General features: G+C 47.0%; 1 protein-coding gene and 1 pseudogene across 1 annotated transcript in view; one reads left to right on the top strand and one right to left on the bottom strand.

Moving 5' to 3' along the window:
• HK2 (hexokinase 2) overlaps window positions 1-18,131 on the top strand; it is a 59,098-nt gene extending 40,967 nt beyond the window's left edge. Inside the window, exons 8-18 of the mRNA XM_063078042.1 lie at window positions 1,839-1,994; window positions 3,256-3,489; window positions 4,784-5,088; window positions 6,457-6,605; window positions 6,843-6,962; window positions 9,941-10,036; window positions 10,536-10,635; window positions 10,732-10,915; window positions 12,095-12,250; window positions 13,455-13,688; window positions 15,610-18,131. Coding sequence (XP_062934112.1) covers window positions 1,839-1,994; window positions 3,256-3,489; window positions 4,784-5,088; window positions 6,457-6,605; window positions 6,843-6,962; window positions 9,941-10,036; window positions 10,536-10,635; window positions 10,732-10,915; window positions 12,095-12,250; window positions 13,455-13,688; window positions 15,610-15,754 — 1,879 coding nt within the window. The 3' untranslated portion in view covers window positions 15,755-18,131. The remainder of the gene's footprint in view (window positions 1-1,838; window positions 1,995-3,255; window positions 3,490-4,783; window positions 5,089-6,456; window positions 6,606-6,842; window positions 6,963-9,940; window positions 10,037-10,535; window positions 10,636-10,731; window positions 10,916-12,094; window positions 12,251-13,454; window positions 13,689-15,609) is intronic.
• A 3,263-nt stretch (window positions 18,132-21,394) lies between these two features.
• On the bottom strand, window positions 21,395-21,566 carry LOC134363497 (U2 spliceosomal RNA; annotated as a pseudogene).
• Window positions 21,567-23,725: the final 2,159 nt, after the last annotated feature.

Consider the following 23,725-nt stretch of genomic DNA (forward strand, 5'->3'; position numbering starts at 1 on the left):
CTCTTACAAAACTTGATTTCACTGTCACAAACATTTGTCAAATGTCCCTGTTAAAGATCTTCAAACAGGGATTGCTGCAAGCTCTGCAGGCAGTCGCAAATGTCTTGAGCAAAGCCGTGCCTCTCTTGTTGCTGTGACAGTTTTAGGAAAGCTTTTAGTGCAGATCTCTACTTGGAGAGGAAAATCCAGCCCTATACGCCAGGTCAGCGGTGGATAGACTTTTTCTTTATAGGAGAGTCCTTGCTTCCTCAAAGCATGGCTTACTTAGGTCACAAGCTTCTCTCACTTATCAAAATGTGAGTTCATTTACTTGAACTTTCTTAGGGACCTACTGATTGTGGCTGCCATGAGTGTTGAGAGGTTCACAAGCTGAAAAGTCACTTGCCCAATGTCTGACTCCATTAATGAGGCACACCCAAGTCATTCCAAGGACCCATATGCCCTTTGAAGTGTCAGAAGACAAAATTGCCAGCCAGGCTTTGACAAGACACCCCTGGCTTGTCCTCAGTCAAGACAAAGGCTGGGAGGACATACATCAAATTGTCAGTGGTGATAGCCCAGAAGTCATCATAGACAACTTCTCCCCACTCTTAATATGTTTCTGAGTAAATATCTTCCAATGGTTTTAAAACTGAGACTAAAAACTTATTAAAAACCCACCCACATTTGGGAGCCCCATTGGCCCTAGGGCTCTGTGAGCCAATAATTAGAACCTCCCATAGGACCAGCTTTGTGGGAGAAGATGCTGAAGCCAACAAAGGAGTTTCTTCCTGTTGTAGCCAGGCTGCCAACAGGCCGTGTGCCTGTGTCGGTGCTTCAGTGTTTTAAAGACACTCTGTGCTCTGAACAATTTCATCAGCTCTCACTTAGCTGCAGTTCTGCTGTGCCTGGCCTTTGGTCTTGAGCAAGTCACTTCCTGAGGGCCTGGGTTTCCTCTCTGGTAGGTGATGTCTTCATGCTTCCCACACGCCTGCTCTGGCCCGTCCTAGTTAGTGCTGGCAGGCCCTGAGTGCCTCCTCTCTCTAACACCAAGATTCCTTCTGAGATACCCAGAAATGGCTTTTTGTCAAAAAGGATTACCAGGGCTTGGTTTCCTTCCATCACATTGTCCTATCCAGAAAGATCGATTTCTAAAGGAAACAGTGTCACCTAGTATTGAAAAATTAAATTACCCAACTGCCCTCAGTTTGGGCCGGCCCCTGCCTTTCTAAACCATGCCTTTTATTTGTCACTTGCCTGCTCAGAAACTTCTGACTTTCTACTCCCAGATTCCATTCAGAGCTCAGAGCTAGCTCCAACTCTCATCTGTCCCAACCTGCCCGTATAATCTTGCATCATCATCCCCCTGCCCCAGGTTGTTTTCATGCCATTTTCTCAGGAATCCACAGATGGCTTGCAGAGGAGGGCAGTGCATGTGGCTTGGTTGCTGGGCCTGTGCCCCATGTTTCATCAGATTGACTTTTTTTCTTTTTTAAATAAATATTGGGGCTCTATATAAGATTTTATTATAAGAAAAAAGCATTTCCGTGCTAGAGAATTTTAAAAATCATTACTTAAAATTCACGCTGTTCCAGAATGTTCCACACTCCCTGAATATTTTGTTTGGCTGCCTAAGGCCCATTCCATTCCATAGTTCAAGGCCCCCCAGCCCCTCCAGCCCCCCTGAGCTGTCACTTCCCCATACATCTCATTCTTAGCACTGCAAAAGTCAACTCTTAATTGTGCACCAGCCTCTAAGTATGGCTGAGGTTTCACGTGTGTGCATCTTGCTGCCACAGGAAGGTCGTGAGTTCATTGACAGTGGGGACTTTATTTTTGGGGTCTGTATCTCTTTCCAGGTTTGAGAAGATGATCAGTGGGATGTACATGGGGGAGCTGGTGAGGCTCATCCTGGTGAAGATGGCCAAGGAGGAGCTGCTTTTCGGGGGCAAGCTCAGCCCAGAGCTGCTCATCAAAGGCCGCTTTGAGACCAAAGACGTTTCAGATATTGAAGGGTGAGCTTCCAGCCCCACCACATCCCTGTTTGCTGGGTCTCTAAAAGGGTAGATGGTAGTTGGGGAATGAGGAAGGGTCATTGAACTATGTCACTTCAAGTGTGGACTGCAAGAGGGTCTTGCACAATGTGGACCAAGGTGGGCCTGTGGCTTCATTCCCTTCCCAGTCTCCACGCTTGCTGATTTTGAGTGTGATTACTACCAAAGTGACTCAGGTGTGGGGAATGGTTGGCCACCATGTGCAGGGACTCGGGCTATTGCACTGTGTCAAAGGCCGGAGGCTCCCCGAGGCCCTAATGACTCACTGCATCTGCCTCCTTTCCTTTCCCCTGAAGCTCTGATGCCTCATTCCCTACTGATGATTCTCAAAAGGAACTCTGTCCTGACCCCTGATTCATAACAGAAAAATACCACTAGACCCTGGACATAGAGCCGAGGCTGCATTTTCACAGCCCAGCGGGGTGGGAATGAGGACGAACAGCCTGATTTTTGTTTTTCAGTTAACTGTATCCTGAGAATTGGGTTCCTGTTCTTGAGACTTCCACTTGTAGATTGAGGAGGTCCTGTTATTTGGGGGGCCAGATGGTAGAGAGGGGGTGATTTTGCTGCCAAAGGGAACAGTGAAACCATTCAAGCCACTTTGCTATAAGTGGAAATTCCTGAAGGAACTGTGCCTAGATTCGTGAAGCGTTTATTTCCCGTGAAGGGTGCGAATGTCATAGCACCAGCCTTTACCACCATCTTTAGCACAAGTCAAAGCAGCGTCAACTCCACGGTGGGATGTGATGGACTGCTTTGGAAAGAGAAAATGGGTGGGCCCACAGCAGGACCCACGTGCTCAGAGGTGGCTGATGGCACAGACGCTGTCCGTCTACCCAAAGACATGCAAACATGGCACAAATTCACACTCACAAAACTCCGCCTGTAAAGCACCGAGAACAGGGCCTTGCCCTCACAAAAGAAAGACTAATTTTTCTCACCAGGAAGAAAGGCCCCCGGAAGGCTGCAGAACGCTGTGGCAGGCAGCATTCTGTGTGTGCGCGTGCGTGCGTGCGTGCGTCTGCGTGCGTGCATGTGTGCGTGCGTGTGGTGGTTTGCTCCCTCCTCACTTCTATCCCCCATAGGTGGGCAGAGGAGTGAAGAGGGATCCTACCCTCACTGGGAGAAGGAGCTTGCTGGAGCCGAGGGCCTTCCTTGCTGCCCCCCGCCCCCACTGGCCACAGCGGATCAGACATGAGCCCACACTCTTTCTGCTTCTCAGGGAGAAGGATGGCATCCGGAAGGCCCGCGAAATCCTGGTGCGGCTGGGCCTGGACCCGACACAGGAGGACTGCGTGGCCACTCACCGGATCTGCCAGATCGTGTCCACACGCTCAGCCAGCCTGTGCGCGGCCACCCTGGCTGCTGTGCTGTGGCGCCTCAAGGAGAACAAGGGCGTGGAGCGGCTACGCTCCACCGTCGGCGTCGACGGCTCCGTCTACAAGAAACATCCGCAGTGAGTCAGCGTCCTGGGTGCGGGAATTATGGAGCTCCCAGAGCACCTGGGGACCTTAGCAGCTCCATGGGCGAGCCCTGTTGTGCATTCTGGGGGTGGTGTGGATGGACCGTGGAGTTGAAGGGCTTTGTTGAATAAAAGTTCTCACCCAGCAAGTGGGAACTGGGAGGCTGTCGTCCCTGGCATGGGTGGAGGTGGTTTCTGAAGGCTGAGGACGACTTGGGGTCTACGTGGAGCTCCCTGGTCACTGGGCACTCTTTTTTGCCATCCTCCTCTGTATGAGTACTTTGCTTTTTACTCTCTCGTGAGTGCTGGTGGTTCCTGCAGGTGCTGTGTCCTCTGCCACGGGCCACCCCAGCCCAGTGGGTTACCAGCTTCTCTGGCTGATGTCAGCAGTAAACCGATCCTGCCCTGTCCACATTTTGATCCCTCAGGTCACATATACCAAAATGTTCAAATTTCAGCTGGGACCTGAAAGGTATCACTTTCACTAATTTGAGTGCCAGTTCAGTGTGCCTTCATTAACTGAATTGGTTGATGCAGAAACCCTCAGCCCTGACTTTCCCTAGTCTCCTAGCCCAGTGCCTCAAAAACTTTAATGTGCACATGAATTACCTGGGATCTTGTTAAGAGGCAGATTTTCATTCAGAAGATCTGGGTGAGCCTGAGACCCTGTATCTCTAAAAGTTCCCAGGGAGGCTACTGGCCCACAGACCACACTTGGGGTAGCATGACCATGGCTCATAGCAGCCACCACCTGGAGCATTTCTTGCTGAACATACCTGCTGTCTTTAGCTGTTCAGGCACCTTTGAGATCATTGGCAGAAACTGGCAAAAGAGAGGCCAAAATGCAGAAGAGCATTTCTAGTTGTTCTGTTTTGCATCTTTCCCAGGAAGCATCAAGTGAAATGAGGGATGGGACATGGACAGTAGGTGGCATCGGAATCACCTGATTCCATTGAGCTGCTCCAGCCACGAGGCTGATTGTACCACACTGGGCAGAGGAGTTGTGGTGTGTGGGCCAGACGATGAGGAATGAGAGGTCTGGTGTGGCTGCAGGCAGGGGACAGTGGCTTGTTACAAGGGTTCTTTTCTTTCAGTGGGGTCAGCCAGGGTGGTCACAGTTGAATGTTTGAGTTCTTATGCAGTGTCCCCTAACTGGGGAAAGAATCAGGAGAGGTTGCTGCAGGGGCCTCCTGCCATTTGGGCCGAGGTGATAAGCTACTTTCTGACCATTTGTACCATTGACCCTAACCGTGGACACCTGTCTCTTACCCCATCTGGCTGACTCCAGTTTTGCCAAGCGTCTTCACAAGACCGTGAGGCGACTGGTGCCCGACTGCGACGTCCGTTTTCTCCGCTCTGAGGATGGCAGTGGCAAAGGGGCAGCCATGGTGACAGCAGTGGCCTATCGGCTGGCCTACCAACACCGAGCCCGGCAGAACACCCTGGAGTCTCTGAAGCTGAGCCATGAGCAGCTGCTGGAAGTCAAGAGGAGGATGAAGGTAGAAATGGAGCGAGGTCTGAGCAAGGAGACGCATGCGACTGCCCCTGTCAAGATGCTGCCCACCTACGTGTGCGCCACTCCCGACGGCACAGGTATGCCGCAGGTGGCCACCGGCTCACATGGTGGCATTGGTGCTCTGGGAGGGCTCCCTTAGCATTAGCATTGAACATTTGAACCAGAACATGTTTCTACAGCTTTATTACTATGGAATTCTAGTGTTTGATAAGCTCAACAAAGGCATTCTCTGCTGCAGTCGAACAGCAATAATAGTCAATACTTAGTGAATGCTTACTATATGTATTAATTCATTTGATCTTGTTTATTAATTTATGTGTGTTAATTCATTTGATCTTTGTTCACTGTTTAAAAAGATTAGCAGTTCATTTTGTTTATTAACAAACTGCTATGTTTGGCAGAAAACTGAGGCAGAGAGAAATTAAGAAACCTTCCCAAGTTCACACAACTTGAAAATGCCAGAGCTGGGATTCATACCCAGGGATTCAGGTTCCAGAGCCAGCTCTTGCAACCACTGCATTGGTCTGGATCTGGGGTCAGCAAACTATGACCCAGGGGCCATATTGGGCCTACCACCTACTTTTGTAAATAAAGTTTTATGAGTACACAGTCATGCCCCTCTGTCTGTGTAGTGTTTATGGCTGCCTTACACTACTGTGGCAAAGTTGAGAGGCTGCAGCAGAGACTGTATGTATGGCCCACAAAGTCTAACATGTTTCTTGTCTGGCCTTTTACAGGAAAAAATTTCTGACCCTTGGTCTAAGTCTTGCAACCTAAGAAATTGTGGTCTTTTTGCAATTCAGAGGAAACGATTGATGAGCAGGCCAGTGTAGCACAGTCGGTACAGGTTCTAGACAAAGACCCTGGGACTTGGTTCTGCTCTGCCATGTTTTGGCTTTGTGGCCCTGGGCAAGTGACTTAACCTAGCTCACCAGGTCTCAATTATCCATGAAGGGGAATGAAATGCCTGCCTCACAGGGCTGCCTAAGCGCTGACTGAGGACTGTGTGAGGCATGTGTGCATTGTGATTGCCCAACGAAGGAGGCTTCTCAGCTTAAAAGACTTCCCTTCAATGTCCTTTAAAGAGTGGACTCTGCTGTTCCTTCTCTCTTCTAGAATCTAATATAAGGTGTATTTGATTTAGCTAGAATGGTGTATAGTATTTAGATAGTTTTAAGTGTACTGTATCAGCATTCCCACTGTTCTTCAGAGTTCTTTCTGACTTCTAGGGCCCTACCACTTGGACTCATTTGAGAACTACTAAAGAGCTGGCAGGGATCTGGTCCTGGGATCTTGTTTTCTTCAGCATTAGGTGGGGCTCACAGTCCATCATCCCCTGAGGCTGGCAGTGCCTCCAGGGGAGGGGAGGGTGCTTAGACGTCCTCACTCTCTGCTGTGGGAGGTGGTGATACCCCACTCATCACCTTCCTGGATCGCTTTTCCAGAGAAAGGGGACTTCCTGGCCTTGGACCTGGGAGGAACAAATTTCCGGGTCCTGCTGGTGCGCGTGCGGAATGGGAAGTGGCGCGGCGTGGAGATGCACAACAAGATCTACTCCATCCCGCAGGAGGTCATGCACGGCACTGGGGACGAGGTGAGGCAGGGTGTTGCCTGCGGGGGGGGGGGGGGGGGGGCCAGGAAACATCTGCTTCTTGCCTTCAAGGACGGCACTTCCTCTGCTTACCCATGGCCCTGGCCTGGCCTATACTCCGGTTTGTGCCTGAGCTTATGTTTCTTCTGGGTGGAAACCTGGCGCTCATGCTCAGGACCTGCCGGGGACTGCCTGCCCTGGCCAGGGCCCGTCTGTCAGCACCCCCTCCTTTCCCTGCAGCTCTTTGACCACATTGTCCAGTGCATCGCCGACTTCCTTGAGTACATGGGCATGAAGGGCGTGTCCCTGCCTCTGGGTTTCACCTTCTCCTTCCCCTGCCAGCAGAACAGCCTGGACGAGGTAACAGGATCTTCCTGGGGGGCTCTCGGAGGGGCTTTATTGACTGTCAGTCAGCTGAGTTTGGAGCAGGGGACGAAGTTGAGCTGAGGGGAGGAAGAGAAGGGCACGTGTGACCTGAGGCGTGGAGGGGCCCCTTGGTGGGAACAGTTAGTCAAGGCTGGTGGAAATTGAGTCAGTTAGCTCAGCTGTAATGGTCTTTGGGATGATGATGATGAAGCTAATCAAAATACTAACTAACATTTTTTCAGCACTTTATTTATGTCAGGTACTATGTTAGGCTTCATATGCAAATTGTCTCATTTAATCCTCGTAGCAACCATATAAGATAGGTGTTTGTTGTACCCATTTTGTGGAGAGGAAAATGAGGTCTACAGAGGTGCTGAGTATCTTGCTCCAGGTGGCATAGCCTGGGAGGGGCCAAGCCACAATTTGAATTCTAGTTTCCCAACTCCAGAGCCCATGCTTTCAGTTATGCTGTCCTGTTCCTGACGCCCTCGTTACAGGCGTGGGCATGTTCATTCCGTCTCCTGTGGTTTGGATGCCCTGGCTCTTCCTTAGTCTTGCCTTTGCTTCTCATTCTCCTTTCCCTTGCCTTGTATGCACAAAGCAATTGTGAAGATCTGGGACTCGCAGATGTCCTGGACATGAGAGCACCAAGAAGTGGAGGAGACCGTGTAGGCAGTGCTTGGGTCTGGCTGATGATTGGTGTACTCATATTAGATGGCAGAATACTATTATTTAAGCAGTTGTTCCTCTAGGTCTCAGTCATGGGGAAGCCCACATGCATGCCACAGGTATACAGGATGCTGTGGACACAGTTGCCAGGTACAAGATGCATGGTTCCTACCTTAGGTGCTCACAAACTAGGCAGATAAAACACAACAGTAAGAGCTGCTTATTCTAACTGGAATGTGGCACCAATGGGACACTGAAGCCTGAGGATTCACATGCAGATGTTAATCTACACACATACCTAGAGCACATGAGAAGTACTTGGAACACGTCAGAAGAAGGAGCTGGAGGGGAAGAAAGGCTGGCAGGCCTGGCCAGGGTGGAGAAGGATGTGTAGGTGGGAACAAATCACAGGAAGAGTTAGCTTGGCCAGAACAGAGCAGCCCACCCCAGTGACAAAGAAAGGCCAGTGTTCCCCACAGCGTCACTAGAGTATCAGCCCTCAAGGCTCGGTTTAGTTTTGTGAGTGCCTCCCGCTCCTCCCCCTCTGAGAGTAAAATTCCCCACGTGTACTAGTGTAATGAAGATTTTGGGAAGTCCTGCAATCAAAACCCTACTTCGTCCAGTATTCCCTGACACCTTTTAACATTCGCCCAGTGTTAACCAGTGCAGCATTGCTTTAAGCTTTTCTAATTCCTTTCTCTCCACACATTATTTTTTTTCAGTGCCCCAAAATATGATTAATAGGAAGATAAAAACATAACACTACAGTGGAAGTTTATATCTTTCCAGACTTTTCCTAGTAAAATATTTTTAAACAGACCCTATCTTACTTTTCACGTCAACATGTATTTGTCTTTACTTATATATTTATCAGGTGAACCAGAAGACAAGTTAACTGTTCCTGTCTGAATTGTAAAGTTCCAGGTCATTTTACTAGATTTTATTGCATGTGTTGCAAGTTTCTGTAAGGAACACGTGTTAAGCTTAGAATTGTAAAAGGTAAGAGCAAGTAAAGCAGAAGACAGCTCTGCCTGTTGGCTCTGCTGAGACCATCCTGTTGGTGCAGATGAGCAGGCACTGAGGAGGGTGGTGAAGCCCCAGCCACGTTTACTGCTGCTGGCCTTGGGCAGGTGTCCCAGATACTGGGGCCTCTGCTTGTCTTATTATTAAGGAGCACCTGAACTAATGTTAGTGGAACATTCTGTGAACTTTAAAGTGCACAACAGAAACTTTTGTCAGAGATGTGGAGCAGGCTTATAGACGAGAGGGACGGGAAGAAAGAGGCATACACTAGTATGGATGTGGGTGTGTAAACCAGGACCCTGCACACATGTGCTTTATTTTTCTGAGTCTCCTGGGATCTGAAAATGGCACATGTCCAGGTTGATGTGAATGAAAGGCCAAGCTGTTGGCATGCACCCCTGAGCAAAGCCTAGAGAAGCCATGTGAGTGTGTGGGTTGTGAGCACAGCCCACTGATGGACCCTGACCTCTTGGAGAAGGGATCTGGGAGCCCTGGTGCTTGTTTTCTGATGGGCTGCAGCAGCAGAGAGGGCACCTGGGAGCAAAACCTGAAACATTTCCCCAATGTTCAAAGCCACTGTGCATCTGCTCCCAGAGGGCCCTGTGACATGCAAAGCACCCATTGAAGACGAGGGGCCCATAGGCCTCCAGGAGGAGCCCGGAGTGCTCCCTCACTGAGAAGCGTGAGGTGGTGGTGAAACCCACCCCAGATGTCACCCCAGCTGTGGCAGGGCTCTTGTTCACTGGATACTGGAATGTGAAAATTAAGAGACACACACTGACCTTTCTGATGTAAATAAAGGACAGGGACAGGGCAAACTACTTTGCCCAGTGAGGGTGCTAAGCGTTCTACAGCAGGGGCAGCCACATGGTGCTCATGAGCCCCATCACTAGGGTCTGCCGGTGCCAGGTGAATCGTGCTCCTCTCTTTCAAGTGTAGGACTTGGGCAAGTCACTCCAGAGCCTCAGTTATCTGTAAGATGGACAAGATAATGAGGCATGTTCCACAAGGTGGCTGTGAGGCTTAAATGATGTAACATGAAGTGCTTGCCAGTACCTGGTGCATAGTAAGTGCTGAAAAAATCCAAGTAAGTATCTTGGAAGCAGGCTTAGGATCACTTGTGGGTGAGATTATTAGTTATGCCAGGGAACCTGTATATCTGTGAGGATGAGAGCCAGAAGCACAGCCAGGCCCCAGGAGTGACCCCTGGGAGCCCTTTTGACATCCTCTTCATTCTCATGTGTCCTTCTGAGTCCTCTTAACGCTCGTGTGATTTTTAGAGCATCCTCCTCAAGTGGACAAAAGGCTTCAAGGTGTCTGGCTGCGAGGGCGAGGACGTGGTCACCCTGCTGAAGGAAGCGATCCACCGGCGAGAGGTGGGGGAGCTGTGGCCTGAGGCCCCATGTGTCGGCCCCTCGGTGCCTGAAGTGATCCGTGTGTTCAGAACGTGGGGGCAATGTGAAGTGCAGTTGTATTGGTTGGGGGGAAACAACTTGGTCATTCAGCAATTATCTAGCGTCCACTCTGTGTCCAGCCTTGCTCTCCGCACCAGGGATTCAGGAGTGACCACAACAAAGTCTTGTTCAGTAAACAAATGAGCCCACGACCTGATGGCAGGTGCTCTTAAGAGTGATGAAGAAAAATGAGGCTGGGCCAGGAGAGCAAGTAGAAGGAGTGGGCTGGGGAAGGGGCAGTCTTAAATAGCACAACCAGGGAGGGTCTCTCTGATATTTGAGCAGAGACCTGAATGAAACCAGAGAATGAGCCCTGGTGTATGAGATGTATTTTATATACATGCCAAACTCCCTTGCAAAGGTCTGGAAGGAGAATATTGGGGTTCATTTGTGTACTGTGCATCTGTTGCTGTCTTCTCAGGAGTTTGACCTGGACGTGGTTGCTGTGGTCAACGACACAGTCGGAACAATGATGACCTGTGGCTATGAAGACCCTCACTGTGAAGTCGGCCTCATTGTTGGTAAGGCCCTGGGCTGTCCTTCCCGTGTGGGGCTGCATGGCCTCGGGTAGGTGGGAGGACAGTGCCAAGCCCACCCCGTGGTTCTGTGACTGGCAGGCACAGGCAGCAATGCCTGCTACATGGAGGAGATGCGCAACGTGGAGCTGGTGGAAGGGGAAGAGGGCCGGATGTGCGTCAACATGGAGTGGGGGGCCTTCGGGGACAATGGATGCCTGGATGACTTCCGCACGGAATTCGACGTGGCTGTGGATGAGCTTTCCCTCAACCCTGGCAAGCAGAGGTAGGTGCCCAACTGCCGTTATGTGTGCCCCAAAACTGGACGGCGACGACGGATAGGAGCCTCTACAACAGCGTCTCCCAGGACGAATATTCTCTTGATGTTAATTGAAAAGGTTTTCTTGAAAGGGTTCCTTGTCAAATATACCTGGAAAGTTCTGAGTTAGTGAATGTAGGAAGCAGCTTCCACCCCAAGGACTGGGAGAACAGGCAGGAGACTATTAGAACCCAGGTCTGACACTGGGAGGAAAAATAGAATTCAAACCACGTGCTGCTACCAGGGTAAGGAAGCATTGCCGGGGTCAGGAGCAAATCTTTTCTTCCTTCTCTATCTAGTCATCATTTAGCACCCTCTATTGTCAACTGGACAAGGGGCAATAGCCCCAGCGTCACAAAGCTCTATGTATGGCGGGGGCTAGGGTGTCTGAATTGAGAGACAGTGCTTTAAGACCTAAGACACTTCCCATCAGGAAGATGTTGCCTGTAGTGTTTCCTAACCAGACTGATCAGATCAAGGACCCTAGTTCTACAGAATACACTTTGCAAAACATTTGTCTAGAGTAGAGGTCACAGACGAAAATGCCGCTAGGGGCCAGACAGGCAATATTAATGAAGGAAGCAGGCTGGGGCGGGTCAGGATGGGGTGTTGATGGGGTCTTGGTTGAAACTGGGCCACTCACCTTTTTTTAAGGCACTACGCACAGGGGCCAAGAGACCCTGAAGCCACTGCATGGTCATGTTCAGTTCCATTGGCCAGGACGGGGGGCCATCTTGAGTAATAATGAATAGATCCTAAAGAAAGCATGCTAAATGCCTAGTGAAATTAAGAGTTAAGACTCAGCGTCCTCCCCTTCTCCTGGAAGTGTAGTGGGGTTTGACTGTATTCCTTTTCAAGGAGCTGGGAATAAGCCTTGGAAAGGAAGTGAGCCCAGAAGCTGGGGCCAATCTCAGGGAGCCCCATGGGCCTTAGGCACTGTGGCCAATTTTGCTGAAGGTGGCAGATCAACATGGGAGGATACCAGAAATCCTGCCCAAGTGAGCAAAGAGCATTTCCTTCCCACCAAGGGGACTCTGTGTGCCCTACACTCTCTAATGCCACCGGGGTGGCTGAGCTGGCCTGTCCTGTCTCAGCACATCTCACCATCTTCCTGCTTAACCTCCATGAATGTTATCTGCATTGCAGGTACGAGAAAATGATCAGTGGCATGTACCTGGGTGAGATTGTCCGTAACATCCTCATCGATTTCACCAAGCGTGGGCTGCTCTTCCGCGGCCGCATCTCAGAGCGGCTCAAGACAAGGGGAATCTTTGAAACCAAGTTCTTGTCTCAGATTGAGAGGTGAGTGTTTAGGGCTTGGGGCAGGGTGGCAACCTTGTCTTCCTTTTTTCTCATGGACAGACAAGCTGAAGGATTTCCACAGCTCAAATCAGATTAGGGCATGGCTTACATAGAGGCCAGTTTAGTGGCTAACACATCCATGTCTCTAGTGTTTCCTAAAGCACCTCATGGACAGTTGTCATTTTAAGGGCAAATATATAACATTCTCATGAAAGAGCAGGCTGAGCATGGCATGAGGGCATGCAAAGTTATATTGTTGACTTTTAGACAAGGTATCAAAGGTAGAAAGATATCTGCTCATATCATGTAAATTGAAATAGACAGAGGAAGATAATCTATTAAAGCACCCACACTGAAGGTCCTCCCTAATGCGGGCTGCAGTAATCAGGCAGCCAGTATTGGGTAAAGGTTGGAAACGTAAACACGCCATGGGGCAGCTCATTGGAGCAAAGCCTCTCTCCTCCAGTCTAATGTTGGAAAAGTCTGCTCCAAATTAGATTGGTGAATTTTGAAGCCCTTTAAAAATTAATGTTATGTCATTACTCTCAGGGCATGGAACAGAAATTAGACAACTGACATGAGTAGGCCCTAGGGCATCTGCACTGGAGAGAATATGTTCTAGTTTGCATGTCTGCTTATATTCCAGGCTTCTGAAGTAGTTTTCTCTATATAATAGGGATTATTTTTTTTCCTAAAATTTTATTTACATTTGTTTCCTAAATAATGCACAAGTGGAGTTCAGGCCACCCAGGGTGGTGGAGTAGAAATAGAGCAGGAGTCAGGATCTGCTTGGTTAATGCTTGTCCTGTGGGCCTGTGAACAGCAGCGGGAGAATGGGCATGAAAAAGCTTTGTAACTACAAATTATCACATATGGGTACTGTTGCCGTCTTTATATTTCCAGATGAGTGGAACACGTAGACACAGTGAGTTTCCTTTTGTTTTGAGCATCAGTTTTGTAGTAACAATATCCTACCATGCGTGGGAAAAGTGGAACGAAGAGCCATTTCTTTGGATCGCCGTCACCCTCAGAAAGAGCCAGTGTGGTTCCGTGGGATGAGCAATGGCTGAGTTTAGGAATGGGAACCACCTGGCAGGGCCAGGTCCTGGAGGGCCAGCTCTCCCGGCGCCCCGGAGCCTCTCCTGATAAAGGAGCCGCCTTGGCGCACTACTGACCACTCACCTTGCTGTCTCCCCCACCCCAGTGACTGCGTGGCGCTGCTGCAGGTCCGAGCCATCCTGCACCACCTGGGGCTCGACAGCACCTGTGACGACAGCATCATTGTCAAGGAGGTGTGCACTGTGGTAGCGCGACGGGCAGCCCAGCTCTGTGGCGCAGGCATGGCTGCCGTGGTGGACAAGATACGAGAAAACCGCGGGCTGGACACTCTCAAAGTGACAGTCGGTGTGGATGGGACCCTTTATAAGCTACATCCTCAGTGAGTGCCTGACCCCAACCCTCCTGTCTGTCTTTTTTCTCATGCTGTCTTCTCTGTTCCCTTTCCCTGTCTCTCTCTTTTTACTTTGTGACAAATTATCAGCCATTCCAAAGAGTGTATATGATATACTCATACATATTTCAGTTATAACCAGAAGTAGACCTGTGTTTAAACTCCTGTGTTGGAAGCCCCCTCTGAGCCCCTCCCCAGTTGTACCCTTGCTCTGCCCTGCCAGGGGTGAGTGTTGTGTTGAGTCAGTCCCTTGCTTTCCTTTCCCCCATGTATCAGGGTGTGCATCTGTATTGTGGAGTTTCACTTAGTTTTGAACTTGCCATCAACGGAATCACGTGGCATCTTTCCAGCTGGCTTTTCTCACACAGTGTTTATGTTCTGAGATGCGTCCATATTGAAGTGTGCAGCTGTAGTTCATTAATTTTCAGGGCTGTCTAGTGTACCTTTCAGTATACTATAGTTATTTTATTGATGATGTGCTATTTGGGTTATTTCTAGGTTTTGACTATTACAGTGTTGCTATGAACGCTCTTGTAAATTATGCTAGAACTCTGGAGAAAGATTTTCTCAACAGCCTAGGGCAGGGGTTGGCAAGCTGCAGCTGCTTTGTGTTGTTGGAACACAGCCATGCCCCGTCATTTACGTGTTGTCTTTACCGCTGCACACATGGCAGAGTAGTCGCGACAGACCACATGGCCTGCGCAGCTGAAAGTATTAGCTGCCTGGCCCTTTGGAGAAGTTTGCCGCCCCCTCAGTATGGAAATACCGAGTTTCCTTTTCTTTTCACTCCTTTCCTTTTCTCCATCTCATTTTTCCTTTCTCCACTCTTATCACCATTTCTCTTCTCTTTTCTTCCCTCATTTGCCTGTTTTGAATAGTTTGTTTCGAGGTCAGTTAGTGCCCAAAACCCTCTCCCTAGAAGCCTTTCAGCTACAGATTAAAAGGGCAGATCTGTGTCCGGGCCTGGACAGTGGGCACAGGATGGAGAGTCCTTGACTGAACTGTTACGTGTTGTCATAATGTATATTTCAAGGAGTTAAGAGACCCTCCCAATCTACACAGTTAGTGAAGAGAGGGGAACTTCAGGAGTTCTGAGTCCCTTTTCTTGATGATCAGTGTCATTGTGAAAATAGGGGTTTTGGTTCTAGATAACGGTTGGAAGGTGGACAGAAGCCCAGGCACCGGCCCTGGGACTTGGTGTCCTTCACAGATGGGGAGGGTGTCCTGACCCTGCTGTGTGGGGTGGATGGTGATTATCTCTTTAGTCCTATGTGGAAAGGATCTGTGGTCACTGGGATGTCCTAACAGTAACAGTCCGTTCCTTTTGCCTTCATTGGCATTTTGGAGTAGATGTGGGTCTGATGTGAGGCAACAGCCCTGGAAAATATAAAATCACATTCATGGGTCTTGGTCCCCCACTCCAGAGTTTGTGAACAGGTTATGCTCCTCTCCAAGGCACACCTGTGGCTTCCATGACTGTTGAACTTCTCTTTCATTGATTAGTTTTTTGGGGGGTGGGTGAGGGGCACGGCTGGTCGGGAAGGGATCTGAACCCTAGACTTTGGTGTTATAAGACGGTGCTCTAACCAACCGAGCTAACCGGCCAGCCCCACTGATTAGTTTTAAGAGTGCAATTTGCCAGAATCTCAGACATTTGTCTCAGAGTTGAATCCTTGCTCTTGCGATCGCCTGCTATGAAGTAGAACTGGGGCATGTTGCTGACATCTCGAGTCTCAATTTCCTGGTATGTGATGCACAGTAAGTGCTGAACACGTTGCAGCTGTTGTCCTTCTCCTCACCTTAATTGTTCCTGGGTTCTCAGCATCGCTACTTAGGGTCTCATCTCTGAGCACACAAATCAGTCATGACTAAGATGTTTTTTCCTGTGTCTTCCTTCCATCTTTTCCAGCTTTGCCAAAATCATGCATGAGACAGTAAAGGACCTGGCTCCAAAATGTGATGTGTCCTTCCTGGAGTCAGAGGACGGCAGCGGAAAAGGGGCAGCTCTCATCACTGCTGTGGCCTGCCGCATCCGTGAGGCTGGACAGCGATAGAACCCCTGAGATTGGAAGGGACTTCTTCTGGTTCCCCCTCGACCATGTTTTAAATTATAAGTTGTCATCCCCTTATGCAATAGACAGACGCCTTGGCTTTTCCTTGGCAGAGAGGACCCTACTGGACTGGTTTTGTCTCTGCGTATACTCACTGTAGAGATTGTTGCCCAAGCCTTGGCCCTCCTGAGATAAATGCAGTTTGAAGTAAGGATTTGTTCATACTGGTTACAACCATTCCCATTGGTTCACTCAAAACTTAAAAAAACCCAAAAAAACAAAAAACCTTTAGTAATCCCTGGGCCAGATTCCAAGATTCCATGTCCCTGTGTAATCCCACAGGATGGGGACACTAATGAAAATAAGGTTGCTTCACTTGGAGCCTGAATATGACATTTCTAAGTGGAGAGCACCCCCCACACAGATGTTGATACTGTTTCTGCCGTCAGAGGTCTGGGAGGTCTCCACGAATGTGAGCTGATTCTCCTCCAGGCAGACGGGGAGGGCAAGGGTAGAGTGGAGGGAAATCCACGGCTCTCCAGGTGGTGGCCCTGCTTCAGCCTCATCTACAAGCATTTGCCCCATGGAGTCCAGCACTTGCTGTTCCTGAAATTGAAGAATCCCAAGTTGGGCAATGAAACCACAGCCAAGAGTCGACATCCTGTGAGTGGGCCTGTTGTTGCCTCTCACTGTGGGCCCACGGAACATCCACGAGCCATGGACCTTTGGGGCAGGGGGAGCCTTTTGGTTTCTTTTAAAATTTTTTCCTGAGAATGTGGAAACACTATTTTAATTTATGTTTGAAATTTATATAGTTCATGAAGTAGGTCTGCTCCTTCATCTCGACTTGTAATGGTCAGTTGTATGTAATGTATTTATATGTTAATTTGTTATGTATATAGTAGGCAGGTCTCGTCAGACTTGGCCCCATTAGTACATCAGTGTAGTTAAAGGACAGAAGGTGAAGATACTGACTAGTTACTAGAAGTACCTCATTCACCTGCGGGAAGAGAAGGGAAGCCTCTTCAGGGTGAATGAATGATAAGGCAGCTGCTTTCTGGCTCCTTCTTCCCCTGCAGTCTTGGAAACGTGTGGAAGGCAGGGATAGAGACAGACAGACACTGAGCCTACGGATCCAGCAAACCACAGCAACTGGCTGCTCTGTCTAGAGACTTTACTGGGGCAATATTACATGGGATGGTAACCAAAGGAAACCAAAGAAATCATTTCAAATAGACTCATTGCTCAGAAATATTCCTAGGGCAATTGGTAGTCTTTTGAAAGCTTTCTGATAAGATGAAAGAAGACACCAAAATCTTTTAAAAAAATTCTGTCTAATCATTAACAACACACAAAAACAACAACCAAACAAACAAAACCTCAGGGACAACATTTCTGGCATATTTGTGCTTTCCTACTGAGTTTCCCCTTGGGTTTGTTTTGTAGATGTTTTACAAAAAGTGTTGTCTGTGTGCTTTCCTAGGCTGAGCTGGCATAGGTCTGTTTCTGTGTTTTTATACACAGTATGTGTTTCAAACTATTGGGAGGGATGGGAGTGGTGTACAACCCTCTATCCCCTACTTTCCAAGAGTGTAGTTAATTCTGACTGTGAAAGCCCACTTGTGCCCTAAAAACCTGGATACTACATGATAAAGAGGAATGGTCTTTAACACTCCTGATAGGATATAAGGATCAAACAGAAAGATGAAAAGAAACTCATGACTGAATTGCACCCAGTTTTTTACACATTTATCAAACTTGTGCTGAGAATAGTGTGTGGTTATATGATTTTTGAACGAAGTGGGGTATAAACAAGTGCAAACTGCCCAGGTCGTCCCGGGAGGCAAAGAAGGAAGAGGAGCTGGTGCTTCTTGTCTGTGCCAGTATCACTTTCCCCGTCTGGTGTAGCTCCTCTGCTGCTCCCATCTGCATTAACTGATCCAAAACATGGGTGCCTCCTACATGAAAGCCAAAAACCACCTGTAAATTTGTGGATCACTAAAGGATGCCCATGAAATAGAGATAAATTTTAACTTAAATTTTAAAGTTGAAGAATATGCAACATTTATGAAATTACACATTTATTAAAAGTAGCGATGTGTGTGTAACTATTACAGATGTGTTGTTGGTTTCCAACAAGGAACACTGAAAAGTGTATTTTGAATGTCTGTGTTCCCAGAATTAGATGACAGTCCTTTGCTGATGCTGCTTTGTCTGGTGTAAATACAGTGGATCTCAATCTTTGGGGTGAGCTGAATAGCAGATCATCTCACATCCTTGAGCACCTCAGTCTAGTGAAGATGTCATTATGTACAATAAAGGACTCGTGAATTAACTATGTGATGTTAACTATTAATAAATTTTAACCTTTTTCAAAATACTCAATGTGTAATTCATGAGTGTTTTCAAGAGTATAGTCATCTTTTGGGTGTATTAGCACTTCCTGGCCAGTCTGATGAATTATGTCTTGATTTTGAGTGTACGTGTTTGATGGGTATATGGCCAAGACTTGGTCTGATCCCAGATATTTCTCTTCCCAGAAACTCAGTCCCAGTGGAATGGGAAGGCCGCTCTTCTTGGTCTAGATTTCCAGCCCCACTGAAGAACCATGGCTCGCCCCACAGCCTGCTGTTTAAGCTGCATGGCTGAGATGTAGCACAACCCTCAGGTGCTGGAGCTGGTCTCACAGGCGGATGTGATTCATATTCACAGCATGTGGCCCCTATGTATGTGAATGTCTAAAAAGCGCTTGCTTTGTTGTTGCTCTCCCCATCTTTCCCCTCTCCTCAATGAGCAAAACACAGATCTGGGGAATGAATTCTTCAAAAGTCCCTAGTGATGCCCACTGATGCCTGCTCAACAGTAACCGAGGGAGGAAGATGGCCAAGGCTAAAAGGACAATAGAGATAGCTGAAGAATAAAATTCAGCCTCTCTAGTTGTGAAGAAAAAGTTAGGCCCTTTTTGTTTTTAATCAAATTGGTGAGATTATAGGAGCATTCTCATATACTCTTGGTGGAAGTTTAAATTGGTACAACTCATTTAAGAGGGGAGATAGGCAATATGCATCAAAAGCATGTTTTGTATAATTTTCTAGAAATTTATGCTAAGGAAATACAGTTAGGGACTAAAAATTTAGCTCTAAGGGGATTGACTATTGTATGACTTAGAATAGCAAAAGAGAGAAGCTGTCTCTGCAGAACGGGCCTGCCCACCCTGTATCAGGGCCAAGTCAGGAAAACAATCCACTCCAGTTATTGCAACCGTTTTAATACAGTGACTTGATTATACAGGTGATGGGAGAGCTGAGAAGCCAAACAATACACAGAAGCAATCCAGAGATTCGCAACATCAAGAAAAGCCACTTCTATCCCACTGCTGGATCAGAGTCCAGAAGCTGGGGGTGGGGTGGGGGTAGGAACTGGAATCACAAAGCTGGTGGGGGATGTAGAAATACCCTGCCTTGGGCCGGCCCGTGGCTCACTCGGTAGAGTGCGGTGCTGATAACACCAAGGCCCCGGGTTCGGATCCCATATACGGATGGCCGGTTCGCTCACTGGCTGAGCGTGGTGCTCACAACACCAAGTCAAGGGTTAAGATCCCCTTACTGGTCATCTTTTAAAAAAAAAAAAAAAAAAAAAAAAAAAAAGAAATACCCTGCCTTCTCTCCCTCTCACCCTTTAGTTTTCTTCAGTGTTTTCCATTGGCTGAACTTAGCTGAAAGTGTGTTGGCAAAGAGCCCAGGAAATGGGGTATCCTGTGATAGACATCAGGGCAGGGGAGGGTGGGGCAGCATGGATCTACACAATTAGGAAAGTAACTGGCATGCACCCTATAAAACCATTATATGGTGTTATAGAAGAATATTTAATAATATAGGAAATGTTGACAGTATGCCGCTTCATACTAAAAGTATGTTCTAGAGCTATATGATGACCCTATTTTTGTAGAAAAAATTACGATTTATGACAAAGGAGGTGTAATAGGTTTTCCTGAATGCCTCCTCTGCCTCACTGAACTGTGGTGGAGGGCTCAGCCCCCTTCCTCAGCATCTCCCCCTCAGATTACTCATGATACTCAGGGGCTCTGCATCCTGACCCGAGGAAGTCTGGGCCCCCCAGCTAGCTCTGCTTTGCCTGCCAGGCTCAATGTAGTTTTGGTACCACCTGCCGCCCTAGGTCTCTGTGGCCTCCACCTCACAGCCTCAGGAAAGAGCTGCTTTCACATTTTCCACCGGGGGCTCTGGAGTGGATGTTGACCCTTAATTGTCCACAGACCATAATACTGGGAAAGAAGTTCAGAAGAGAATTTTCTCAGTGTGTAATTGTAAATGGGTTTCTGCACTATGAAAGCCCTGGACCCCTGTGCTCATGGGCTTCCCCGGGGCTGCCTCCCCCTACCCAACTCCCACCTCCTCCGTGGGGTTCCTCACCGGAAACTCTCCGCACCCAAGCTGTCTGCAGCTTGGAAATAGCTTTTCCAGCTTCTGCCAAGCCCCTCAAGCTTTTTTTTTCTTCCTTTGTTTCCTTTAGTTTGGGCCCCAGGTGCAGAGGCCAAATTACTCACTCCTGCTCAGTTCAGAACATTTTCTAGTCTTTGTTCGGACCTTTCTCACATTTTTATTTCCTTATTCTCCTTTATCCTCATTTCTCTTTTCCATTCTCCACTCACAGTCAACGACTGTTACTGTGTTTGATGTGCAATTTATTTTTGCATGTGTCTTTATGAAGCATATATTGTTTTGTGTGCATTTAAAAAAAATTTACAAGATGCTATTGGCTAAAAGTCTCTTTTTGTTCTATTTCCACTAAGCACCATGCTGTTAAAGACCCATAGATGCGGCCCCGTGTACATCCAATTCCTTACTTCCGGTTGCTGCATAATACCCCACTGTGTGCATGTGCTATATCTTTCCAGCCATTCTCTCAATGGTGGACATATGCACTCGCTCAACTCCACTACATAAACGTCATTGCAATGAGCATCTTTGCACATGTCCCCTTAATCATCTTTGTGATAATCTCTCTGGCATCCACCCAGGAGGGGGAGAGTCAATCACAGGGTGTACGTTTGCTTCATTAGACCCTGGAACTTCCAGATTATTCTCCTGCAAGGCTGCCCCAGCCCCTCATCCACCAACAGCAAATCTCTGCTAACATTGGTATTATCCAACCTTCTAATTGTTGTTAATCTGCTGAATGTAAAGTGAGATCTTTTTGGTTGTTTTAACTTACATTTCTCTAGTACAGGTTTGAGCATTTCTTCATATGTTTCTTAACCTTTCGGATTTTCCCTAAGTGCCTCTTTATTTCATTGCTGGGGGCTGTCCAGTTAGCTCAGTCGGTTACGGTGCAGCCTTGTAACACCAAGGTCAAGGGTTCATACCCCGTACCAGCCAGGTGCCCCCCAAAAAGTCTGTTATGCATACTCCTTGCTGACTTTCTAACCATGATTTTTTCTTTTTCCTTCCTGATTTGCTGGAGTTCTTGGTTTAATACAGATATCAGTCCCTTGTTGGCTTTAGATACTGTTGACTAGAAATTCTTTTTGTGTATTTAAGTCCACCAATGTTTTTTCTTTATTGTTTGTACTTTTGACCTTTCTCACCGTCTGACCACTAACATGGTGTTTTGTTAATTTTATTTATAGGTTTACTTTTTATCTTAAAGGATTCATAAAACCCTTGGAAATCCATCTTTCTATGTAATATTAGGTAGGGTCCAGTGTTTTTTTCCCCCCATGTTATTAGTGAGTAAATGTCTTTTCTGATAAGAACAGATACTGTACTTGATCTTAGGCAAAAGGCCAAGAAGTGATATTATGTCTTTTCTTACTGATCTGGAACGCCTTTTCTGAGGCGTTTATACTGAGTTTGTCAGGGTCTGTTTCTGAGTGTTGCTTTCTGTCCCATTGATCTGTTTTGTCTATTGGGCCAGTAACATACTGTTTCTATTACCAAGGCTTGGGAGTGTGCCCTCATGTCTAGCAGGGCTAGTTTTCCCTCTTCTTTTTCAAAGCTGACTGTGCTATTCATGGCCCTTTATTCCTCCATGTAAATTTTAGAATAAGTTTATCTAATCTCTGAAAAAATTCAGCTTAAATTTTGTTTAGAAATGCAATGGATTTACCAATTTGGGGGCTGGAATTGACCTTTAGCATACTCACAAGAGCATAAAATGTCTCTCTGTGTATTCATAAAATCTTTCATGCCTTTTAGTAGAGTTTCAAAGTTTTCTCTGTGGAGGTTTCATGAATTCATTAAGTTAGTGCTGAGACAGTTCATAGTTGCTGTACATGGTCCTTGATTTTTATTATATTTTTTGGTTGGTTATTGCAGCTGTACAGCGTGGTTTTTCAACCGCAGCACCCCCGACATTTTGGGCTGGATAATTCTTTGTTGGGGGAGGGGAGGTGCTGTCCTGTGCATTGTAGGATGTTTAGCAGCATCCCTGGTTTATATCCATCAGATGCCAGTGGCACCCCAACCCCAGTTGTGACAAAATGTCTTCAGATGCCAAATCCTTCCCAGAGGTGGGATTGACAGATAAAATACAGGACACCCAATATTTTATCCCAAATATTGCATGGGACATACTTATTATATTTTTATTTACTAAATTTGTCAACTGTACCTGAGGGGCAAATCACTCCTGATTGAGAACCACTGGTGTAAAAAAGTCTTAAAGATTTTTGTAAGTTGATCTTATTTCTGACAACTTTGCCAAACTTTATTATTAGTTGTGATAGGTTCTTTGTTCTGTTGGTTTTTCTATGTAGATGGTCATATTGTCTACAAATAATGGCAGGTTTACCTCATTCTTTCTCTTCAAATCACTAAACCCGTTTTTTTCCTTTTCTTTTCTCACAGCACTGGTTAGGATCTCTTGTACTGCCATACAGTAGCAGTAATGATGCATTTTTATCTTTTTCCCAATTTTACAGGGAATGTGCCTAAATTTTCTCCCTAAGAAAATATTTGCTATAGACTTTTTTGTACCAACTTAGGGAATTTCTTTTCCATTCTTAGAGTCTTAGTCCATTCGAGCTGCTATAACAAAATGCCATAAACTGGCAATTAATAGACAGCGCAAATTTATTTCTTACAGTTCTGGAGGCTGGGAAGTCCAAGATCAAGGTACTGACAGATTTGGTGTCTGGTGAGGGCTCACATGGTGGAAGAAGGGAGTCTGGTCTTTTCAGCCCCTGTTAAGGACACTAATCCTACTCATGAGGGCTCCACCTCATGACCTAATCATCTCCCAAAGGCCCTACCACCTAATACCATCACATTGGGAATTAGATTTCAACATATTAATGGGGGTTGGGGGGAAACAAGCATTCAGTGCATATACTTAGTTTGCTAAGATTTTTAATGATAACAGTCTTAAATAGTTGTTGAACTTTATTAAATGTTTTTTCTGCATCTACTGAAATGAATGTTTTCTCTTGTTTACTTTTTTTTTTTTTTTTTTTTTTTTAAAGATGACTGGTAAGGGAATCTTAACCCTTGACTTGGTGTTGTCAGTACCATGCTCTCTCAAGTGAGCTAACCAGCCATCCCTATATGGGATCCGAACCCGTGGTCTTGGTGCTATCAGCACCACACTCTCCCGAGCGAGCCACGGGCCGGCCTGCCCTTGTTTACTCTTTGCTGTGATGAATAATATTGATCCATTCTCCTGTAAATCTTTCTTGCATTGCTGGGATAAACATATCTCATTTTTAGTACATTGTTGGATTAGTTCAGCTGATATTTTATTTAGTTTTTTTGCAGCCTCATTTGTAAGTGAAATGGGCCCATACATTTTTTTATTTATGTTGTCCCAATCTGATTTTTAATCAAGATTATGTTTGAAAGGAAAAACCCAGTCTGAACGCAGAATGAGAAACACACCAGGAGACAAAGGCTCAACCACTATGTATTAAGCAGGCAAAATGGACAGGCGGTGGCTCTGTGGAAAGTGGGCGCAGCAGCA

The sequence above is a fragment of the Cynocephalus volans genome, chromosome 14, assembly GCF_027409185.1.
Source record: "Cynocephalus volans isolate mCynVol1 chromosome 14, mCynVol1.pri, whole genome shotgun sequence".
NCBI classification, from domain to species: domain Eukaryota; kingdom Metazoa; phylum Chordata; class Mammalia; order Dermoptera; family Cynocephalidae; genus Cynocephalus; species Cynocephalus volans.